The 18931-nt window shown below is 39.1% G+C and overlaps 1 protein-coding gene and 1 long non-coding RNA gene across 6 annotated transcripts; both read left to right on the forward strand.

The window, feature by feature from the left end:
- The first annotated feature begins 1428 nt into the window (after positions 1-1428).
- Positions 1429-14867, forward strand: LOC149690111 (uncharacterized). Of its 5 annotated transcripts, none has more exons than XM_089869651.1 (9): positions 6503-7521; positions 8019-8314; positions 9194-10973; positions 11041-11224; positions 11296-11556; positions 11612-11776; positions 11836-11982; positions 12047-12168; positions 12990-14867. In XM_089869651.1, the coding sequence occupies exons 3-9, from the start codon at positions 9210-9212 to the stop codon at positions 14502-14504; spliced, it is 4158 nt and encodes a 1385-aa protein (XP_089725777.1). In that variant the 5' UTR covers positions 6503-7521; positions 8019-8314; positions 9194-9209; the 3' UTR covers positions 14505-14867. The 5 variants fall into 5 exon arrangements, with proteins under 5 accessions (XP_089725779.1, XP_089725777.1, XP_089725778.1 ...); XM_089869652.1 differs by having other exon boundaries at positions 6503-7218; positions 7351-8314; XM_089869650.1 differs by having other exon boundaries at positions 6503-6806; positions 6890-8314.
- Positions 14868-15012: 145 nt separating this feature from the next.
- On the forward strand, positions 15013-18894 carry LOC149690112 (uncharacterized). The gene is made up of 2 exons (XR_016383635.1): positions 15013-16997; positions 17034-18894. It is a non-coding gene; the product is annotated as an uncharacterized LOC149690112 (long non-coding RNA).
- Positions 18895-18931: the final 37 nt, after the last annotated feature.

Genomic DNA, 18931 nt, shown 5'->3' on the forward strand with positions numbered 1-18931 from the left:
TTTTTACCACCTACGAACACTAGTGCTTAGCCGTGAGGCCTTGAGCACCAGGAAGAAGTGAGCGTGAGACCCTACGCGGCCCAACACTGACGGGTGCCGCTAGGTCGTATGTGGGTAAGCAGGGGAGGAAATGAGGTTTACTTGGGAGGTGACGGAAGGTGGAAATGGGGTAGGTCACCTCCGGCGGACACGGGACAGTCCGCACCTATAGGGTAGGATCGCCGACATGTGTCGTATTCCCTCAAACTTTGCCGCCAGGAAGCCTGGCTTACAGGAGTGCGCCACACTCCCGGCAGAATTGATTATTGAGCCTCATCCGGTGAATATAGCAAATAGCCCGGACACTATTCTCACCTCCTGCAAAGAGGGTAGAAAGAGGGGGAGTAGAAGGCTTGGCTCGGGTGTTCTCACTTTGAAAGTTTACCTCTAAGCTTCAAGTGTGCGCGCGCATCTTTCTCTGCCCTCTTATTGGTTGAAATACGGTGAACCGGATATTAGAAGGAAAATATAACAAATAAATAAAAAAGAAAAGCGAGAACACCCGAAATGCCTTGCCAAAGGCGCTAGCTTCAACTCCCCCTCTTTCTACCCTCTTTGGTTCGATCATCAACAGAAAGCGGAAACTCCGCTGATTTAACCTGTTTTGTTTTCTACAAAAATTACCTTCATACGATTGCACAATATTTCTGGCGACGAGCGAAGCCACGAACTTTTATTTTTTGTTTATTTAAGTCACAGTTCACATGCACCATCTGCACGCACCATCGCAGCAGCCAGAAAGCCAGCGACCAGCTTTGTGGGAATTGTGGCCATTAGCGGAGCTACAACTCAGGGTCAGGGATTCAGAGTTGAGGAATTTTAAAATTGTTGAGGTGGTGGATTTGGGGTTAGAACACGGGGTAAATAGCAAAACTGAACGAACCCGCTGGCCACCGCTCTTATTCCCATAAACTTTGCGGCCCAGTGTCCCAGATACTTGGCTCCCAAAAAGTCCCCAACACAAAAGCCTGACCTTCGGGATTTTTTTCCTTCTGGAGAGTGGAGACTGGAGGGGTTTAATACAATTCTCTAATAGTGTAGGGGCGTGCGCAAGGTACACTGGGATTGGGAAACATTCATTTCCCCACGTCGCGTATTGCTATTTCTACTCCATCTTACCTCTTTCCTCCCTGCTGCCATCCAGAAGGAAACAGTTTTCCATTTGCAATTTACAAGGAGTATTTTAATTGGAGCGAGAGTGAAAATCACTTTTAAAAGTGTATCAATTAAACCTCCGTCTCCTTTAATATTGCTCGTTGGTGGAAGGTTGCTACTATATAGAGTGTAGAGAGTCACCACTCACCAGCTACAGCTGAGAGGGGAAGACACGGACAGTAGGGGAACACAGTTTTGATTCTACCATCTACCCTCTTTGGTTTCTGCATTTTCTGTAATGTAGCAGGCAGCTATGGCCTGTGTAACGAGGTTGCCCTAGACTGAAGAGAAACGTATAGTCACGTGTGACCGCGAATCCGCGATACTCAAACTGTAACTTGAACTAAACGTGTCAGAGGATTTTTCCGTTAAGAATTGCTATAGCGAAGCGAGACGATTTTTGGGAGCATCCGAGCATCTTTGCTGTATGGTAATACTTTATCTGCTTAAGGTAGCTTTTTGAAATGATTAATAATAATACATAACGCAAAATTTACCATTTTTCGACCGAAAGTAAGAATCTTCCCCAAAATCTTCTATTTTACATTCTGGAAAACTATAGCCTATTGTTAATTAATGGTGTGCAATGAATAGAGGAAGTCCTAAGCTTTCTTTTGGTATATGATTTATTAAGTTTGGACGAGCAGGTTGTATTCTTCAAAATAGCCATTTAGAGTATAGAATTATAACATGAAAATATTTTTCATTGAACTGTACAGCATAAATTTGAAAATAGTAACTATTAAATATTAAACAAGGCACAACTTTGGTTATCAACACTTGAGATTAGTGCCCATAGATACAACAGGAAGACTGCGTTTTCTGGTCTATTTTTAAGCGTGGGAAAATCGGCGAAACATGGCAATCCTTTATAGCCACATCATTTGATGGGCATCTAAACGATAGGTTATTTGTTTGACTTGGCCTGTTGTAGTAGTAGGGTTACGGGTTAGCACTTAAAAAGTAACGCGTCAAGGGGCTATTCACTATAGAAAGTTTTAATTCATCGGCAATTTTACTGATTTTCATAAATGGCATTGGGATTAAGTGTTACTTAGGGTTATAGAAAATCATTTTATCCCTTAAAAAAAAGTTTATTTTGGGTTATTGTCGAGGGGCTAATCACTAATGGTATTTTTTTCGGTCAGTTGGCGATTTTAAATGACATTGACATTAAGGGTTAATTGAGGTTACGGATATTACAATCAGAAGTAAATCAACTGAAGTTAATTTTTTTTCCGGTTACAAAACGCGTCGAGGGGTTAATCACTAAGTTAATTGGGGTTACGGTCTTGGGGTAAAACAAAATAAGGCAAGGTGTTATATTTTATAGTTATACGTATGAACTTTGAATATAGCATGTTGTAAAGAATGATTGGATGGGGGGGGGTAGTCTTAGACACGATGTCGATCTTATCTTTCTTCCTATAAGTTTATAGCATAAGTACACTGTAAGTCAAGGGGGCCAACCACTGCAAGGCGCGAGACAAAATACTATAAGGCAAGGTGTTATAGTGTAAAGTTATACGTATGAACTTTGAATATAGCATAGAATGATTGGGGAGGGGGAAGGCGAAGACACAATGCTCATCTTATCTTTCGTCCTCTAAGTTTATAGCATAAGTACACTGTAAGACGGGGGATTGAACCGGCGTAAGACGGGGGATTGAACCGGCCTTAAGACGGGGGATTGAACCGGCGTAAGACGGGGGATTGAACCGGCGTAAGACGGGGGATTGAACCGGCGTAAGACGGGGGATTGAACCGGCGTAAGACGGGGGATTGAACCGGCGTAAGACGAGGGATTGAACCGGCGTAAGACGGGGGATTGAACCGACGTAAGACGGGGGATTGAACCGGCGTAAGACGGGGGATTGAACCGGCGTAAGACGGGAGATTGAACCGGTGTAAGACGAGAGATTGAACCGGCGTAAGACGAGAGATTGAACCGGCGTAAGACGGGAGATTGAACCGGCGTAAGACGGGAGATTGAACCGGCGTAAGACGGGGGATTGAACCGGCGTAAGACGGGAGATTGAACCGGCGTAAGACGAGAGATTGAACCGGCGTAAGACGAGAGATTGAACCGGCGTAAGACGGGAGATTGAACCGGCGTAAGACGGGAGATTGAACCGGCGTAAGACGGGGGATTGAACCGGCGTAAGACGCGAGATTGAATCGGCGTAAGACGCGAGATTGAACCGGCGTAAGACGGGGGATTGAACCGGCGTAAGACGCGAGATTGAATCGGCGTAAGACGCGAGATTGAATCGGCGTAAGATAGAATAGAGTAATGTCAGTTCTACATATGCAAACGTCATACCTTCTATCTCTTAGCTAAGTGTCATCCCCCCTACCAGGCGCGTACAGTATCCCCTCTTACAAAAGCGCGCCTGGAGGGAGGGATACACAGTCTATCCCCCCTCTACCGACACTACTCTATGGTATGACGTTTGCATTGTAGAACTGGCATTACTCTATTTGAATTTTAAAATTTCGTGGTAACCCTGAACCAGTCCAAATTCAAAAGTACCTGACATTTAAAATAATTAAAAAAAAATGTAAGCCTTTTGTAAGGTAGTTAACTATAAAAATTTCATGGTAAATAATTTAGTTGCTGCACTATTAACTACTCGTCCAAAGTAGATTAAATATTGATCATATTTTCATAAATATGTTTAGTCTACTCTCGAATATATAATATACTTCCTGTAAAACTCCAATAATTCGTAATTTTAAAAGTATAAAATTTACATAACATATGTTTGAGCACCCATAAATTGATAATTTTGGGACCTATAAATATCCTATAATTTTGGCGTTTCAGACCTATTATTTTTTGTGCACTAAGCACTGGGAGCCCTGAACCCGTGTAAGGCGGGGTATTGAACCCGTGTAAGGCGGGGGATTGAACTAGTGTAAGACGTGGGGGGGGGCGATCCACTATTGTTGTTAGCGTAATGTTTCTGAGCTTACTCAATACCGGAAAAGGAATAGAGCTACATTACCCGAACGTAATCAAGGTCCCGAATATCAGGGAAGGGAAAGAGAAATCCTAGCGGAACGTATGCAAGATTCTGAATCCCGCCAGATTGAAAATTAGCGACCCAATTAAAATTTACGATAAGGGATATAATCCTTTTTACGAAGAGTATTTATAGTCTGAAGCTATAGTAATTTCTTTCCCATATACGGCAACGTCATAACCCTCTATCTCTTACCTTAGTGATATCCCCCCCTCCCCTTCCCTTCCGGGGGCAAATAGTATTCTCTAGTACAAAGTTGCCCCTAACGTAGGGGATACACAGTTCACTCCCCCTCTCAACCGAATTACTCTATATAAGATGTTCCTACGCATAAGTGTGAAATATGTTCTAGGCTTTGTTTTAACAGCAGTACTTGGTTAATGCGTTAAGAAAAAGTTCGGGCAGTGTTCTGACTTCGACAGTGGAATTATGCACGGCTGTTTACTTAACAGTATTATTACTAATAAAGCAAATCGAAATATACACTGTTTTTACCTCTCCTAGTGACGATGACGTCACGGAGAGGTATTACACTGGACGTGTCTGTCTGTTTGTGTGTCCGTGTGTGTGTCTGTCACCGTGTTTGCAGTTGACAGATCGAAGCAAACGTGTTCCCGATTTCCGAACCGCGTTCTCAGTTAACAGAAATTCGGAAAATTGTACTTCATTACGTCAACTACATACACCATGCACTAGTCTTTCGTATATATCACATACACGCCAACTGTACTTATTAGCTTCTAACACCACCATCGTCAATTCCACCTTGACACCAATCTGTACTTATTGGCTTCTAACAAGAACATCATATACTGGTCTTCTGTGTATACCACATAGACGCCAATCTGCAACATTGGTTTTTAGCCACATCGTAGTATACGATGAGGCTCTTAGTTTGACCCGAGCCGTCGTAGTAGTAGTAGTAGTGGCCGGGGTTGTCGCTTCGTTATTGTTATTTTTTAGCTTAAAAGGAACTTTATATTACCACAACCCACCCATAGGGGTAACTGAGCTCGGTTAGAGATTTAATATTAATTAAAAATATTTTCGGATCGCAGCCGGGAATCGAACCCGCGTCGCTCACGCAGTAGACAGACATACTACCACTGAGCCATAGAGACTTGATAGAATACTCGAGTTTTTTATTATTTAGCTCTATCTCTAAAATGTCGGGGTGATGTGGGGTGGTGTCCATCTTAATCTCTGGGCTCGGATACTTTTGAATTTTTATCTGTGGGATCGGATACTTATGAATTTGTATGTTTGGGGTTTTTATATTTATTTTCTTTTTATTTATGTGCTAATAAAATAGATAACGATTTTCCCCGTTTCCTACCGCGCTCCTCGACCTCGAGTGTTTCGTTCTCGTTTGGTAGCTATCGCCATCTATGACATGTTTGACTGGAAAGTTTGGCGATTAATTCAAATGTGGGTTTAGATAGAGCTAACATAGAGTTAAATGAGCGTTATGCGTTTGATTATTTTAGCATTGCTAAATCTAATTCGAGGGGATAATCACTAAAATGGGTAATCACTATAATTAAACTTTCTCTTTCATAAGTATCTGGGCATAAGTCCTTATTAGAAATTTATAAGAAGCTATAAGTGTGCATCGGCATAAGTCTATCGAGGGGATTAGCACTAAAATTATCTGTTCTTCGATTCGCCGGAATATTAGAATTACAGCATAAGTAAATTTATACGGTTATAATTTTATCACTGTTTAGAGTAGGGCATCGAGGGGCTATTAACTCTGATTCTATGCTCGACCTCGAGTGTTTCGTTCTCGTTTGGTAGCTATCGCCATCTATGACATGTTTGACTGGAAAGTTTGGCGATTAATTCAAATGTGGGTTTAGATAGAGCTAACATAGAGTTAAATGAGCGTTATGCGTTTGATTATTTTAGCACTGCTAAAGGTAATTCGAGGGGATAATCACTAAAATGGGTAATCACTATAATTATACTTTTCTTTCATAAGTATCTGGGCATAAGTCCTTATTAGAAATTTATAAGAAGCGATAAGTGTGCATCGGCATAAGTCTATCGAGGGGATTATCACTAAAACTATCTGTTCTTCGATTCGCCGTAATATTAGAATTACAGCATTAGTAAATTTATACGGTTATAATTTTATCACTGTTTAGAGTAGGGCATCGAGGGGCTATTAACTCTGATTCTATGCTCGGTAAATCATTTAAGAATTCACTCATTAGGGTAAGGTATAGAGGGGTTATCCACTCATTAGGGTAGGGTATAGAGGGGCTATTCACTCATACGATGTGGCTACTATTACGAGCCCTTGGGCCGTCTTGTTATTCCATTATCATCGTTATAGTTAAAATATGTGCGGCGATCGGCTAGGGTTACGAGAAACGTCTAGCCTCCCAATGGCAGGGCTTCCACCAAAGGTTCACGCAATTGCGTTTTTTCTTATCCTTTACTGTGAATCAATTGAATTATGTACCCTAAATTTACAAGTATTATGAAAACGGTCTACGGTAGAACTTGTCAAACGTCAACTATAGCTATGTTTAAAGTCATTGTAAGAATAACACTTCTTAAAACGACTTAACTAATACTAAGGTAAAATACTGACGATTAAAATAATTAATATCAGTTACATTTATTTAATTATTTAAGATAAACTTCTTTCTTTGGAATGACAGAAGTGAGAGTTTATATAGAACGAATAATGAAGATTGCATCTGAATCGAAACACTATACCAAGGCACCCTAGATAAAATTTTATCTAGGGTGCCTTGACTATACGCGCATTTAAGTTAATGGGTATATGAAAAGATCTCTTACGAAATGGTAACATTTTCTTTTTGAAGAATATTAGGCCTAAATGAAAATATTTTAAATATGTATTTACGATTCTTTTAGTAGTCGTGTAGCTATAAAGCTCTGTTTCATCTCAATATTCCAAGAACATCTTTTGATATTAATATTTCAAATTTTGGTGTTTTCTTTTTAAATCAGCTTTAGTGTAAACGTAAATTTAATCTTTACTAGATAATATGAATGTTAATTGTTTATATTTCCATTAGTTTTGTTACAATTGGGTCTATGAACTAAGATATCTTAGACCTAAACTAACACTGCCTTGTTTCGTGTCCTCATTTAGGAGGTCTTAACGTTTCAGAGTGAGCCGAAAGTCAAATCCACATTTAAGTGATAGATATTAGGTCCTTTAGTAAATGATTAAACACTTTAACCTTTACAAATGCACTTGGCGATATCTCACCAAATTTGTGCTATTTATTTCCGGTTTTTCTCATTGGCTAATTGACCACTGGTAAGAAAGTAAATTTTGATTGAAAATGCTAGCCCTCGTTCTCGACTCGGAGAGGTTAATTTTGGTTTCCCAACTTGTTCTCATCAAAGCGGGTATAAAGAAGGGGAGTTGAAGCTTAGCAGCTTTGGTAAGGCATTTTGGGAGTTGCATATAAACCAATAAGAGGCTAGAGAAAGATTAGCGTGCACACCGGAAGCTTAGAGGTAAATTTTCAAAGCGAGAACACTAATTATATCTAAATATTACGTACATGGAATTACATATACACGTATAAACAAGTTGAGAAACCAAAATAAAACTCTCCGATTCCAATTAAGAGGTTTTTCTTAAGTAATTAAATAAGTATAATTGATATTAATTATTTTATCCTTCAGTAATTTACCCTAATTCTAATTAAGTCGTTTTAAGAAAGGTTATTCCTAAAGTTATTTTAAACATAACTATTGTTAACGTTTGACTTCTGGCGAGCACCTTTTTCAGAATTTTTGTAAATTTAGGGTATATAAGGCGATTGATTCACAATAAATGGTATGAAAAGCCGCACTTGCGTGAAACTTTGCTGGAAGCCCTGCCAATGAGAGGCTCGACGTTTTTCGTAACCCTAGCTCATCGCCTCGTACATCTTAACCCTAACGATGATAATGAAGTAGAAGCCAATAATGATTTTCTGTGAACTGAGAACGCGGTCCGGATATTGCGAATACGTTTGCTCCGATTTGCCAACTGCGAACGCGGTGACAGACAGACACGTCCAGGGTAATACCTCTCCGTGACGTCATCGTCCCTCGGAGAGGTAATTAAAAGTATGCGAACGTAGTGGCTTCATTATGGGCTAGACCATCTTGTATGTCCACTCATCTCGGTAACCGCAAGCAATAGATGTGAACCTATTTTCTTATGGCGACAAGCTTTTGGTTGCTTGCTAGGGTAAAAATGTGAATGGATTTAGGGTCTGCCCATCCTCGATAAATGGCTTCTTCATCACGCACAAAAACACCAAAAATCTACTTTGTTGCGCTATTCAATGCATTATAACAGTAGTATATATTACTTCTCTTCGAGGTAATTATTATCCCCTTCTGATCATAAATAAAAGTGGACGACTTTTAGTATTGATATTAAACAACGTTTTTGTATGCTTTCTTATCGAGCTAGGTGTTTTTGTGAAGGGTGATTGGCAGAACTAAATGCTTTTTTATCTCGCAATAAATTTTTTCGGTCTCAACGGTACGTTGTTACGTCTACTCAACATGATCATAGTGAACGGAAGGTTGGTCGTTACTTCGTGCCCTCTTGTTTCACACCCAGTAATGATTCTTGAACCCTTTTTTGACGTCAAGAATAGTACGGAGCGCAATGTACTGATAGGGAATATCAACCATTAACATATTCGCACCGATAGCTTATGACGGCACCCTTTCACACACCTCATGTAAATTCTGAGCCTAATTATTGTCAGGATCTTACAGAGTTCATCAACGAACGGTTTCCTCACAATCCCTGGTTGACCTTGCCAGGCTTATTAACGTTATCTTACTTATGGAATTATTTCTCACAAAAATTATTCTAATCTACATAATTTTAAGAATTTAGAGTACAGTTCCCTATTTCTAAAACAGGGCGCAAATGTACGATTCTCACACTTATTCTTGTTGTATCATTTGCTTTACAGCGACGACAGTGACATTATGTCGGAGCTTGATTTGACGTTGTACATTTACGACAGCTTTTATATAGACAACGATTACTTGGCTTTACGGAAAATTTTACAATGTTGCCACGTGAAAGTCATACACATAAACCTAGTTGCGGACACTACGCCAGAATTAAATGCAATATTTAAAGAAAATTTAACGAAACTCCAAGTGGTAGTTAAATTTGACGAAGATGTGATCGCTGTCCCCAAACATTACTCTTACCATCAGCGATACTACTGTTTTATCCAGAATTGGTGCGAGCAAGTGGGTACTCTCGGTTCAAGACAACTGCCGAAAACACTCAAGAACTTGGTTAAGATGCCATTTCTAATAGAAAAACCATGGTTAATGGTTCACAACCCCAATGTTTTCCCATACTCCAAAAAAGCGTCGCACGAAAAAATCATGATCACGACATTTCGAATGGGTACCCTTTTTAAATCCAACGTGTTTTTCGCGCACTACCAACACGAATTTATCATGCAGCGAAACGGTTATGTGGACAAGATAGACGCCTTTTTTTACCACGACACTCGTGAATTTGAACTTCTCATTGGAAAAAATTGCGTCATGTCTTTCCACTACAACAACATTCGGCGGATTATGGTTGAATTAAAAAATGGGAAAGCGTGTCTTTATTTCTATTTGGTCAACCCTCCAGCACTTACCGAAATCGAGTACCTTTTAAATGACAAACCAAAGAAAAGAAGAGTAAGCAAAATTCTGAAAATGACGCCCGATCATATTGGAAGATCAAACGCTATAAGCTTGGAAATTTCAAGTCAAAATTTAGCGATGGAAATTGTCAGCCGGTTATACTTTCGTTGCGGAAAGAAACCAATTGCCTTTGGTTTTATGTACTCTACTCTGACTAACCCGCCACTCGAGCCCCCATCGATTGACTTCGGCGATTTCGCGTGTACTTATATCGTAAACGCGATTCTCAAGAGAAATTTCGTTCTACAGTTACAAGAATATGGGACCGCTCTCAATGACACCCTTAAAATGTTTCAAGATTTAGTTTCGATCAGTTCTAGTCTTTTTTACGAAGCTGGGGTTGAGGCGCTACAAGCGTTAGACGAAGGGCTATTCCTAAATTACCGTAACGCAATATACAAGTTTTTCAATCATGTTTGTAATACCGACAAGGAATCCTTACTTATTGATAGAAGGGAAATTCAAAAGAAACTTTTACCACCACACACTAAAACTGTTTGGAGACTTGTCATAACCCCAACAAGACTGGTGTACTTTCCCGCGGAAGTGAACTTCGAAAACCGCATCATTAGGAACTACGACTCTGAATACGCCCTGAGAGTCTCATTTAGGGATGAGGACTTTAGGAAACTTAGCTTCAGTTCCAAAAGATCGGACGAAATATTTGTTAAAGATATTCTGAGTAAACCAATTATTGAAGGAATTCGAGTCGCATCTAGACACTTTGAATTTCTTGGTTGGTCTAACTCGCAACTGAGGGATCACGCGGTCTTCATGTATGCCCAAGATCCACAAGGAAATTCAGCGGAAACCATAAGATCGTGGATGGGGAATTTTTCACAAATTAAAAGCGTAGCCAAGTTCATGGCTAGAATGGGGCAATGTTTTTCACATTCTGAAGCCTCCATCACGGTACCACTTAATTCTTCCAGAATAATTACCGAACCCGACATCATTGGGGGATTAAATCCAGTAAATTCTAAGCCATATGTATTTTCCGACGGTGTGGGCAAAATATCAGAGGAATTGATGAAGGAGGTAGATATCCGCGACTAAATGTCTAGTTGGGTTGTCCTGGTAAATACGTCTGTGTTATGTATTTTAGGTTACCAAAGTCTTGGGTTTCGATTATGTGCCCAGTGCGATACAATTTCGCTATGCTGGATATAAAGGAATGCTGACTATGGACCCAACTCTAAAAGATTTTGATATCGTGTTTCGGGAAAGTCAGAAAAAATTCAGCTGCGAAGACAGTGACTGCCTAGAGGTGGTTAACAAAAGCAAGCCTGGTAAGTAAACCTTACAATTACAATAAATATAACTTCGTAAAAATTTGATCTAAAATCTAATACTTTTAAAGTTGAAGTTCTACTTAACCGCAATATCATCTCGATTTTGGATCATAAAGGCATAAGATCATCAGTTTTCATGGGAATTCAGCAAGAAATGCTGAAGGACTTGACTCAGATGCTCTTCGATAGTGATATGGCAGCAAAATACCTAACGGCTCATAGTGCTTTACCCAAACTTAAGTACAAGGAGTTGGCAAGTGCTGGAATATGTTGCAACAGCGAGCCTTTATTCAGAAATATGCTGCTCGCCCAACATAGAATTGCTATTGGTAAGTTGAACCAGCTGAACGAAAATAGAGATCCTTCTAAGCGTTATATTTATAGAGGGCCTCAGAACCAAAACCAGGCTTTATATTGACCCCAGTGAAGGAAGGAACATGTTTGGCGTCCTAGATGAATGTGATATTCTGGAATATGGACAAGTCTTCGTGCAATACACCGTGGATGTTGAAGAACATCCAACAAAACTGGACACAAATATTTTAACTGGTAGATTATACTTTTTATTGCATTTCAACCACCATACAACAAATTCTCTTTCTACATAGGCAATGTTCTGGTCACCAAAAACCCTTGTTTGCAACCGGGTGATGTCCGTGTTTTCCGTGCAATAGATGTTCCGGAGCTGCATCACATTGTGGACTGCATCGTTTTTCCTCGAAAGGGTCCTAGACCACACCCGAATGAAATGGCTGGTGAGACATTATAATCCTTTTTAGAGAAGCCTCACGATTTAGTTTTACCTTTTGATTTTATCAGGTTCCGACCTTGATGGCGATGAATACACGGTAATATGGAAAAAGGATCTTATATTTGAACTGAATTCAGAGCCTAGCCACTTTCCAATTGCCCAAGAGACCGTGCACGTTGGATCAGTGACGGTAAGACACTTCAATCAGGGTTCATGCAACTTTTGGGAAACAAATTTCCCTGAGATTTCCAGGTTTTTCCCCTATATGGAGTATCCTATGGAGCAAATGTTAACGAAGGAGGGGGGGGCAAATATGACTATTACATAATCAAAGGACATCCCCGTATCTCTAATATAACCAGAGTTATGAGCCTCCAAAGTATAGTGTGATGTTAATCCTATGGAGGGGATGTTCACTGACATTTTGCTTAATTACTCGGCCCCTGTTTGTCGTAACCCTACGTTTTTAGTATGGTTGGATGGGGGGGGGCAAATAGGACTATAACATACTCAAAGGACATCCCCATATCTCTAATATAACCAGAGTTACGAGCCTCCAAAGTATAGTGTAATGTTAATCCTATGGAGGGGATGTTATATTGAACATTTTGCTTAATAACTCGGCCCCAGTTTGTCTTAGTCCCAAGTCTTTAGTATGGTTGGATGGGGGGCAAATAGGACTCTAACATACTCAAAGGGCATCCCCGTATGTCTATTAGAACCAGAGTTATGAGCCTCCAAAGTATAGTGTAATGTTAATCCTATGGAGGGGATGTGTTATATTGAACATTTTGCTTAATTACTCGGCCCCTGTTTGACGCAAATTTCCCTGATTTCCCTGAATTTTACTAAAAATTCGAAATTTCCCTGAGTTTTCCCTGAGGTTTTTGTCAACTATTTATTTCCCTGATTATTCCAGGTTTTCCCTGTTTTCCAGGTTTGTATGAACCCTGTTCAATGCTTTTTAGTATATCCAGTTTTCTAATTTTAATTCTAAACGTTTAATCTCAGATTTATGACATGTTGGACTTTTTGTCTTTCTTCATTGTTAATGACCAAATTGGAGTAATAGGTCATGCCCATTTGGCTCAAGCTGATGCCAAAGGACTCCTAAGTGATGTATGCCATTCAATCGCTTCAAAGCACAGTATCGCTGTGGATTTCGCCAAGAATGGCCAACAAGTGGCATTGGAGGATGATGAAAAACCAGACAAGTATCCCGACTTTATGGAAAAGGGTAGTTACAAAAACTCGTACCAATCGAAAAAAGCTTTGGGAAAACTTTACCGCGTCATCAAAAACTACGAAGACGAAAATAAAATGGTCGTGGCTGAACCATTCAATGTAGAAATTGATCTTCTATTGATATATCCTGGATGGGATATGTACAAAGACGCTGCCACTAAACTGTACCATAACTATTCCAAGGCTATTGGTTTACTACTAAGCACTTATGGAATACTTAATGAGCATGAGGCGTGTGCCAAAGCTTTTTCCAACGTTCACCGTAGAGCGGGTAGAAACGAAAGACTGGATATTGAAGAGATAGTAACCGTATCGCTTCGACACTTATGGAAGACGACAAAAGATGAGTTCTACAAGGACTTTCCGGCAGTTACTGAAAATGCGGATGAACTGGCGACTGCGGTGTTGAAAAAAGCTTCAGCGTGTTACGTAGTAGCGTACTCTCAGGAACAAAATGGGTTTCTAAGTTTTCCTTGGGTTTTCTGGGAGCACTTGGTGCAAATACGTCGCCTACATACTATGACCGCTAATATTGACCCGGTCAATCCTTACGTATCAAATTTGCACCATAAAATAGAGCTAGCTTTGGAACGAAAAAATATCACCCCTCTCGATGTTAACCTTCGAAAGAAATGTTCAGATCTAGTCGAGGAATTTCAAGTTAATGGAGACGAGGTTCGAAATGCGTTGACAGTCCTTCACAACTGGGCTTGCGCAAATGGTATTATCAATAATGCCAAGACAATGGCACACACCATGAGTTCCATATATTTTGCGGATATTTTCTTGAAAAGCGTCAAAGAAAACAAAGTTTGGCTCAACCCTCCTCCAAACACTACTGAACTGATTTTGAACTTTTTAAACTTTACGACAAGTTCACTTTACTCGAAAAGCCGTAAAATTTGCGAGAATCGTTTGAACGAACGCTCAACATCAACGTACCATAGTTTGGCGGTTGGTGGCGATTTGAGAACACTGAAACTACAATCTGGTATCAGTAATGGTGCGGTGGAAGACGCTGAAATGGATCCCATAAGGGTTGATAAAGCTTTGTTGAAACGGTGTTTTGATAATGACCTCGAAAGTTTTAAAAAGAAAATGCTAGATTGGTCAGGAGCGATAGAAATCAATGTAAGGGAAAAGTCTGACTTCTGCTTAGTTAGCGCGTCTGGTAGTAACTCCGCCCTCATTTTTATTCGAAAATTTTTGATGAAGATATCAGGAGATAATCTCCAGGACTTAATTGATAAAATTAATAATTTATCAGTCAATGAAGACTAGCTATAGAGCTATTTCAGAGGGGTAATGGCTACGTCACCAATGCTATTTGCCCATAGAGAAAACCCTCACAAAATGTCCGCCCTACACTCAAAGGCAGGCCCAATTTTCGTAGCAGACGAAATTTTTCCCCCACTGAAATAGCTCTATAGCGTATCATACCCATTACGAATGCACTTATTGCTTATGAAATTCAAGCATGCTCAATCTTATTTGCTGGAGTGTAAGCATGATACATAAAACATTGTATGTCCTTTTAAAGGAAAAGTTCAGATAACATAACATTATAGTTTATACCTTAAAAGAAAGGCCTTTTTCTAAATATTTAAGCGAAAATATTTTAATAAATATCTTATTTTAAAATAATTACCATTTATTTTGTATTAAAAATGGTGACTACTGCCTCGCCATGCATGTTTAGAGGCCTCTGCTAGCCAGAATCATGGCCAACTTAGATTACCGGTGGTAGAAGGCCTGCCAACTTCACCCGAGCCCCATGTTAAAAAACGACTAGCAAAATCGCCCCTAGTTCCAACTTTCGCCGTTAGGTGCGCTACCAACCCAGTTTTACCCTAATGCTTTTTCTATGGGGAAAAAAAAAATTCGGAAGTGGACTCGGTTTTAGAGCATTTTTAATATATTTACCGATTTTTTTCGTGGCCGAGTTTTAAATGAGAAGTCAAGTAAGTTCTAATCTATATTAATAAAAACTGTCATTGTAGACAAAGACCGGAAAGTGTAAAAGATAAGTTTAGAAAATTAACTGCCTGAAGAATCAGATATTCAAATTTTCACTTTTGAAGACATGATTATAAAACATCAATTATTTTAAAAAATTCTTATCTTACTTTTTTTCACCAAAATTACTTCAGAACAATATTTTAACAAGAAACATGCGCATCATTTTAAAAATAGTACGTGTTACATTTTACTTTCTATCAATAATTTACAATTGGGTAGAAAATTCGGCCCTATAAAGAGTATAAAATGGACAGAAAATCGTTGAGAGCTGATAAAATAAAACCGTATGAAAACTTAACAAAACGTATTCTTCAATTGTAATGTTTTCGAAGTATTAAATATTAACGTGCTGTATAGCTCTCAAAGATCACGATCAATCTATAGATATTTTCGACACAATTACTAAACCACAATGAAAAGGCCTATGTTACTTTCCGCTTCGCAATATTTCCAATTTTAAAATAAAAAAATTTAAACTCTTCAAGAGAAATCATTTCAGATATCCAAGTATTTGAATATCCTAATAGCAAATGTTAGTCGAAAGTAAAACCTAGTATCAAGGTAGTATCCCTTAAATTCTTCTAGGTGCCATTTTTTCTTGAACTACTATTGAGAACAAAATACATGGGTAAATAATGTTGAGAAATATTTTGGGAAAATGAAATTTTGGTGAAAAAAAGTAAGATAAGAATTTTTTAAAATAATTGATGTTTTATAATGATGTCTTCAAAAGTGAAAATTTGAATATCTGATTCTTCAGGCAGTTAATTTTCTAAACTTATCTTTTACACTTTCCGGTCTTTGTCTACAATGACAGTTTTTATTAATATCTGTTACTTCAGTCTTCATATTAACTAAAATTGTTTAGAAAACACAGGAGAGAAAAAGCTTTATTACCAGCCGTCGTTAATCCGGCTAAATTATCTGCCGTCGGTAATCTAGCTAAATTACCTGCCGTCGGTAATCTAGCTTAATTACCTGCCGTCGGTAATCTAACTTAATTACCTACCGTCGTTAATCCGGCTAAATTATCTGCCGTCGGTAATCTAGCTAAATTACCTGCCGTCGGTAATCCGGCTTAATTACCAGCCGTCTTTAATCTAGCTTAATTACCAGTCGTCGGTAATCTAGCTTAATTACCAGTCGTCGGTAATCTAGCTTAATTTCCAGTCGTCGGTAATGCGGCTTAATTACCAGCCGTCTTTAATATAGCTTAATTACCAGCCGTCTTTAATCAAGCTTAATTACCAGTCGTCGGTAATCTAGCTTAGTTACCAGTCATCGGTAATCTACCTTAGTTACCAGTCGTCGGTAATCTAGCTTAATTACCAGTCGCCGGTAATCTAGTAGGTAATCTAGCTTAATTACCAGTCGGTGGTAATCTAGCTTAATTACCAGTCGTCGGTAATCCGGCTTAATTACCAGCCGTCTTTAATCTAGCTTAATTACCAGTCGTCGGTAATCCGGCTTAATTACCAGCCGTCTTTAATCTAGCTTAATTACCAGTCGTCGGTAATCCGGCTTAATTACCAGCCGTCTTTAATCTAGCTTAATTACCAGTCGTCGGTAATCTAGCTTAATTACGAGTCGTCGGTAATCTAGCTCAATTATCAGTCGGCGGTAATCTAGCCTAGTTACCAGTCGTCGGTAATCTAGCTTAATTACCAGTCGGCGGTAATCTAGCCTAGCTACCAGTCGGCGGTAATCTAGCTAACTTACCAGTCGGCGGTAATCTAGCCTAGTTGCCAGTCGTCGGTAATCTAGCTTACTTGCCAGTCGTCGGTAATCTAGCTTAATTACCAGCCGTCGGTAATCCGGCTTAATTTCCAGCCGTCGGTAATCTAGCTTAATTACCAGCCGTCGGTAATCCGGCTAAATTACCAGCCATCGGTAATCCGGCTAAATTACAGTCGTCGCTGATCTAGCTTAATTACCAGTCGTCGGTAATCTAGCTTAATTACCAGTCGTAGGTAATCTAGCTTAATTACCAGTCGTTGGTAATCTAGCTTAATTACCAGTCGTTGGTAATCTAGCTTAATTACCAGTCGTCGGTAATCTAGCTTAATTTCCAGTCGTCGGTAATCTAGCTTAATTTCCAGTCGTAAGTAATCTAGCTTAATTTCCAGTCGTAGGTAATCTTGTTAACTTAATATATATGTGTGGGGTGTTTTTCCAACTTAACTTGTTAACTTAATATATATGTGTGGGGTGTTTTACCAACTTAACTTGTTAGCTAACACAAACTTAGGTTCTCTTGTTTTTTAACCACTACGAAAATTGGACCAAATAGCCTTAACCGTGCTATTATCATAAACTGACTCTTATCCATGCTAAAATATCGCAGATTGGAATGGTTTAAAAGTTTCAAATTAAACACACTTAGACTTAATTATAATTAATGAAAATCGCTTAGCGCCAAGTAAAATGTTGTACCTTTCATTTAAAACCGTTTTCAAGTCTAACAAATGTATAGTTATGTCTATAAGTGCCTGGACAAAATGGCTGTTTTCGAAAAAAATCCCATGTTATTTCTATGGGAAATTTCCAGTTTTTCGTCAAAAGGGCTGATTAATTTTATGGAAATGAAAACCACCCTTAGCAACTTTATTTTTTATAAACTAAACTAATTAATGGATCTCTTTGAAATTTTAACCACATATTCAGGGCCAGAATTGTAGTTCTGTGGATTTTTTTCAAAACAGTTAATACTATACAAAAAAAGTTACATCCAAACAAAAAACCCTCGTTATACATTAAGAGCAGTATGAAGTCTTATCTAAGAGAGCTACCGCTCTCATAGAATTTTGGGACCTATTTCATAATTTTCGTTATTTGACGAGTAATCAACATTCAAAGTTGGGGTTGTTTTTAAGGCGGATAAATTAAACCTAAGCCTTGGTCCAACGGCGCCATTAAATTTTAATGTAAACTTCCTTCAAGACCGAGGCATAATTCTAAACGGCGCATTTCTCCGCCTTAAAAAGAACTCCAACTTTGAATGTTGATTAATCGTCAAATAACGAACGGAAAACTATAAAATAGGTCTCAAAATATAGATTAGAACTTACTTGACTTCTCATTTAAAACTACGCGACGAAAAAAAATCGGTAAATGTATTAAAAATGCTCTAAAACCGAGTCCACTTCCGAATTTTTTTTTCCCATAGAAAAAGCATTAGGAGGAAAACTGGGTTGGTAGCGCACCTAACGGCGAAAGTCGGAACTAGGGGCGATTTTGCTAGTCGTTTTTTTAACATGGGGCTCGGGTCAACCTGGCAGGCCTTCTACCACCGGTAATCTAAGTTGGCCATGCCAGAATTCACAAGGGATTGGTTAACCCATTGAGTTGATAAAATTACCACTAGAGTGGCCTTTCATCCGCAAGGATGTAGACAAAAATGAACTCTATCACGCGCTTGTGGCGCCATCCCGGTGCAAAAAAGGGAACTAACAGAAAAGGCGGGAAATTTGACTAATTTCAAGAATACATGTAAAAGGCGGAAATTTAAAGTTTGTTTTCGAGATGGCGACACCATCGTTTGATAAACTTGGTGCCTGTCCGTCCGTCCCATTGCTTTAAAAGTTGTCTCCCGTTCCCTCAATAGGCAGCTTAACGCAAAGGCCACTCTAGTGGTAATTTTCTCAACTCAATGGGTTAACCAACCAACCATGTTAGGGTAAGGAGTTCTG

This window comes from Phalangium opilio, unplaced genomic scaffold, assembly GCF_054372755.1.
Source record: "Phalangium opilio isolate 3A_F unplaced genomic scaffold, DU_Popi_V2 ptg000031l_1, whole genome shotgun sequence".
NCBI lineage: Eukaryota > Metazoa > Arthropoda > Arachnida > Opiliones > Phalangiidae > Phalangium > Phalangium opilio.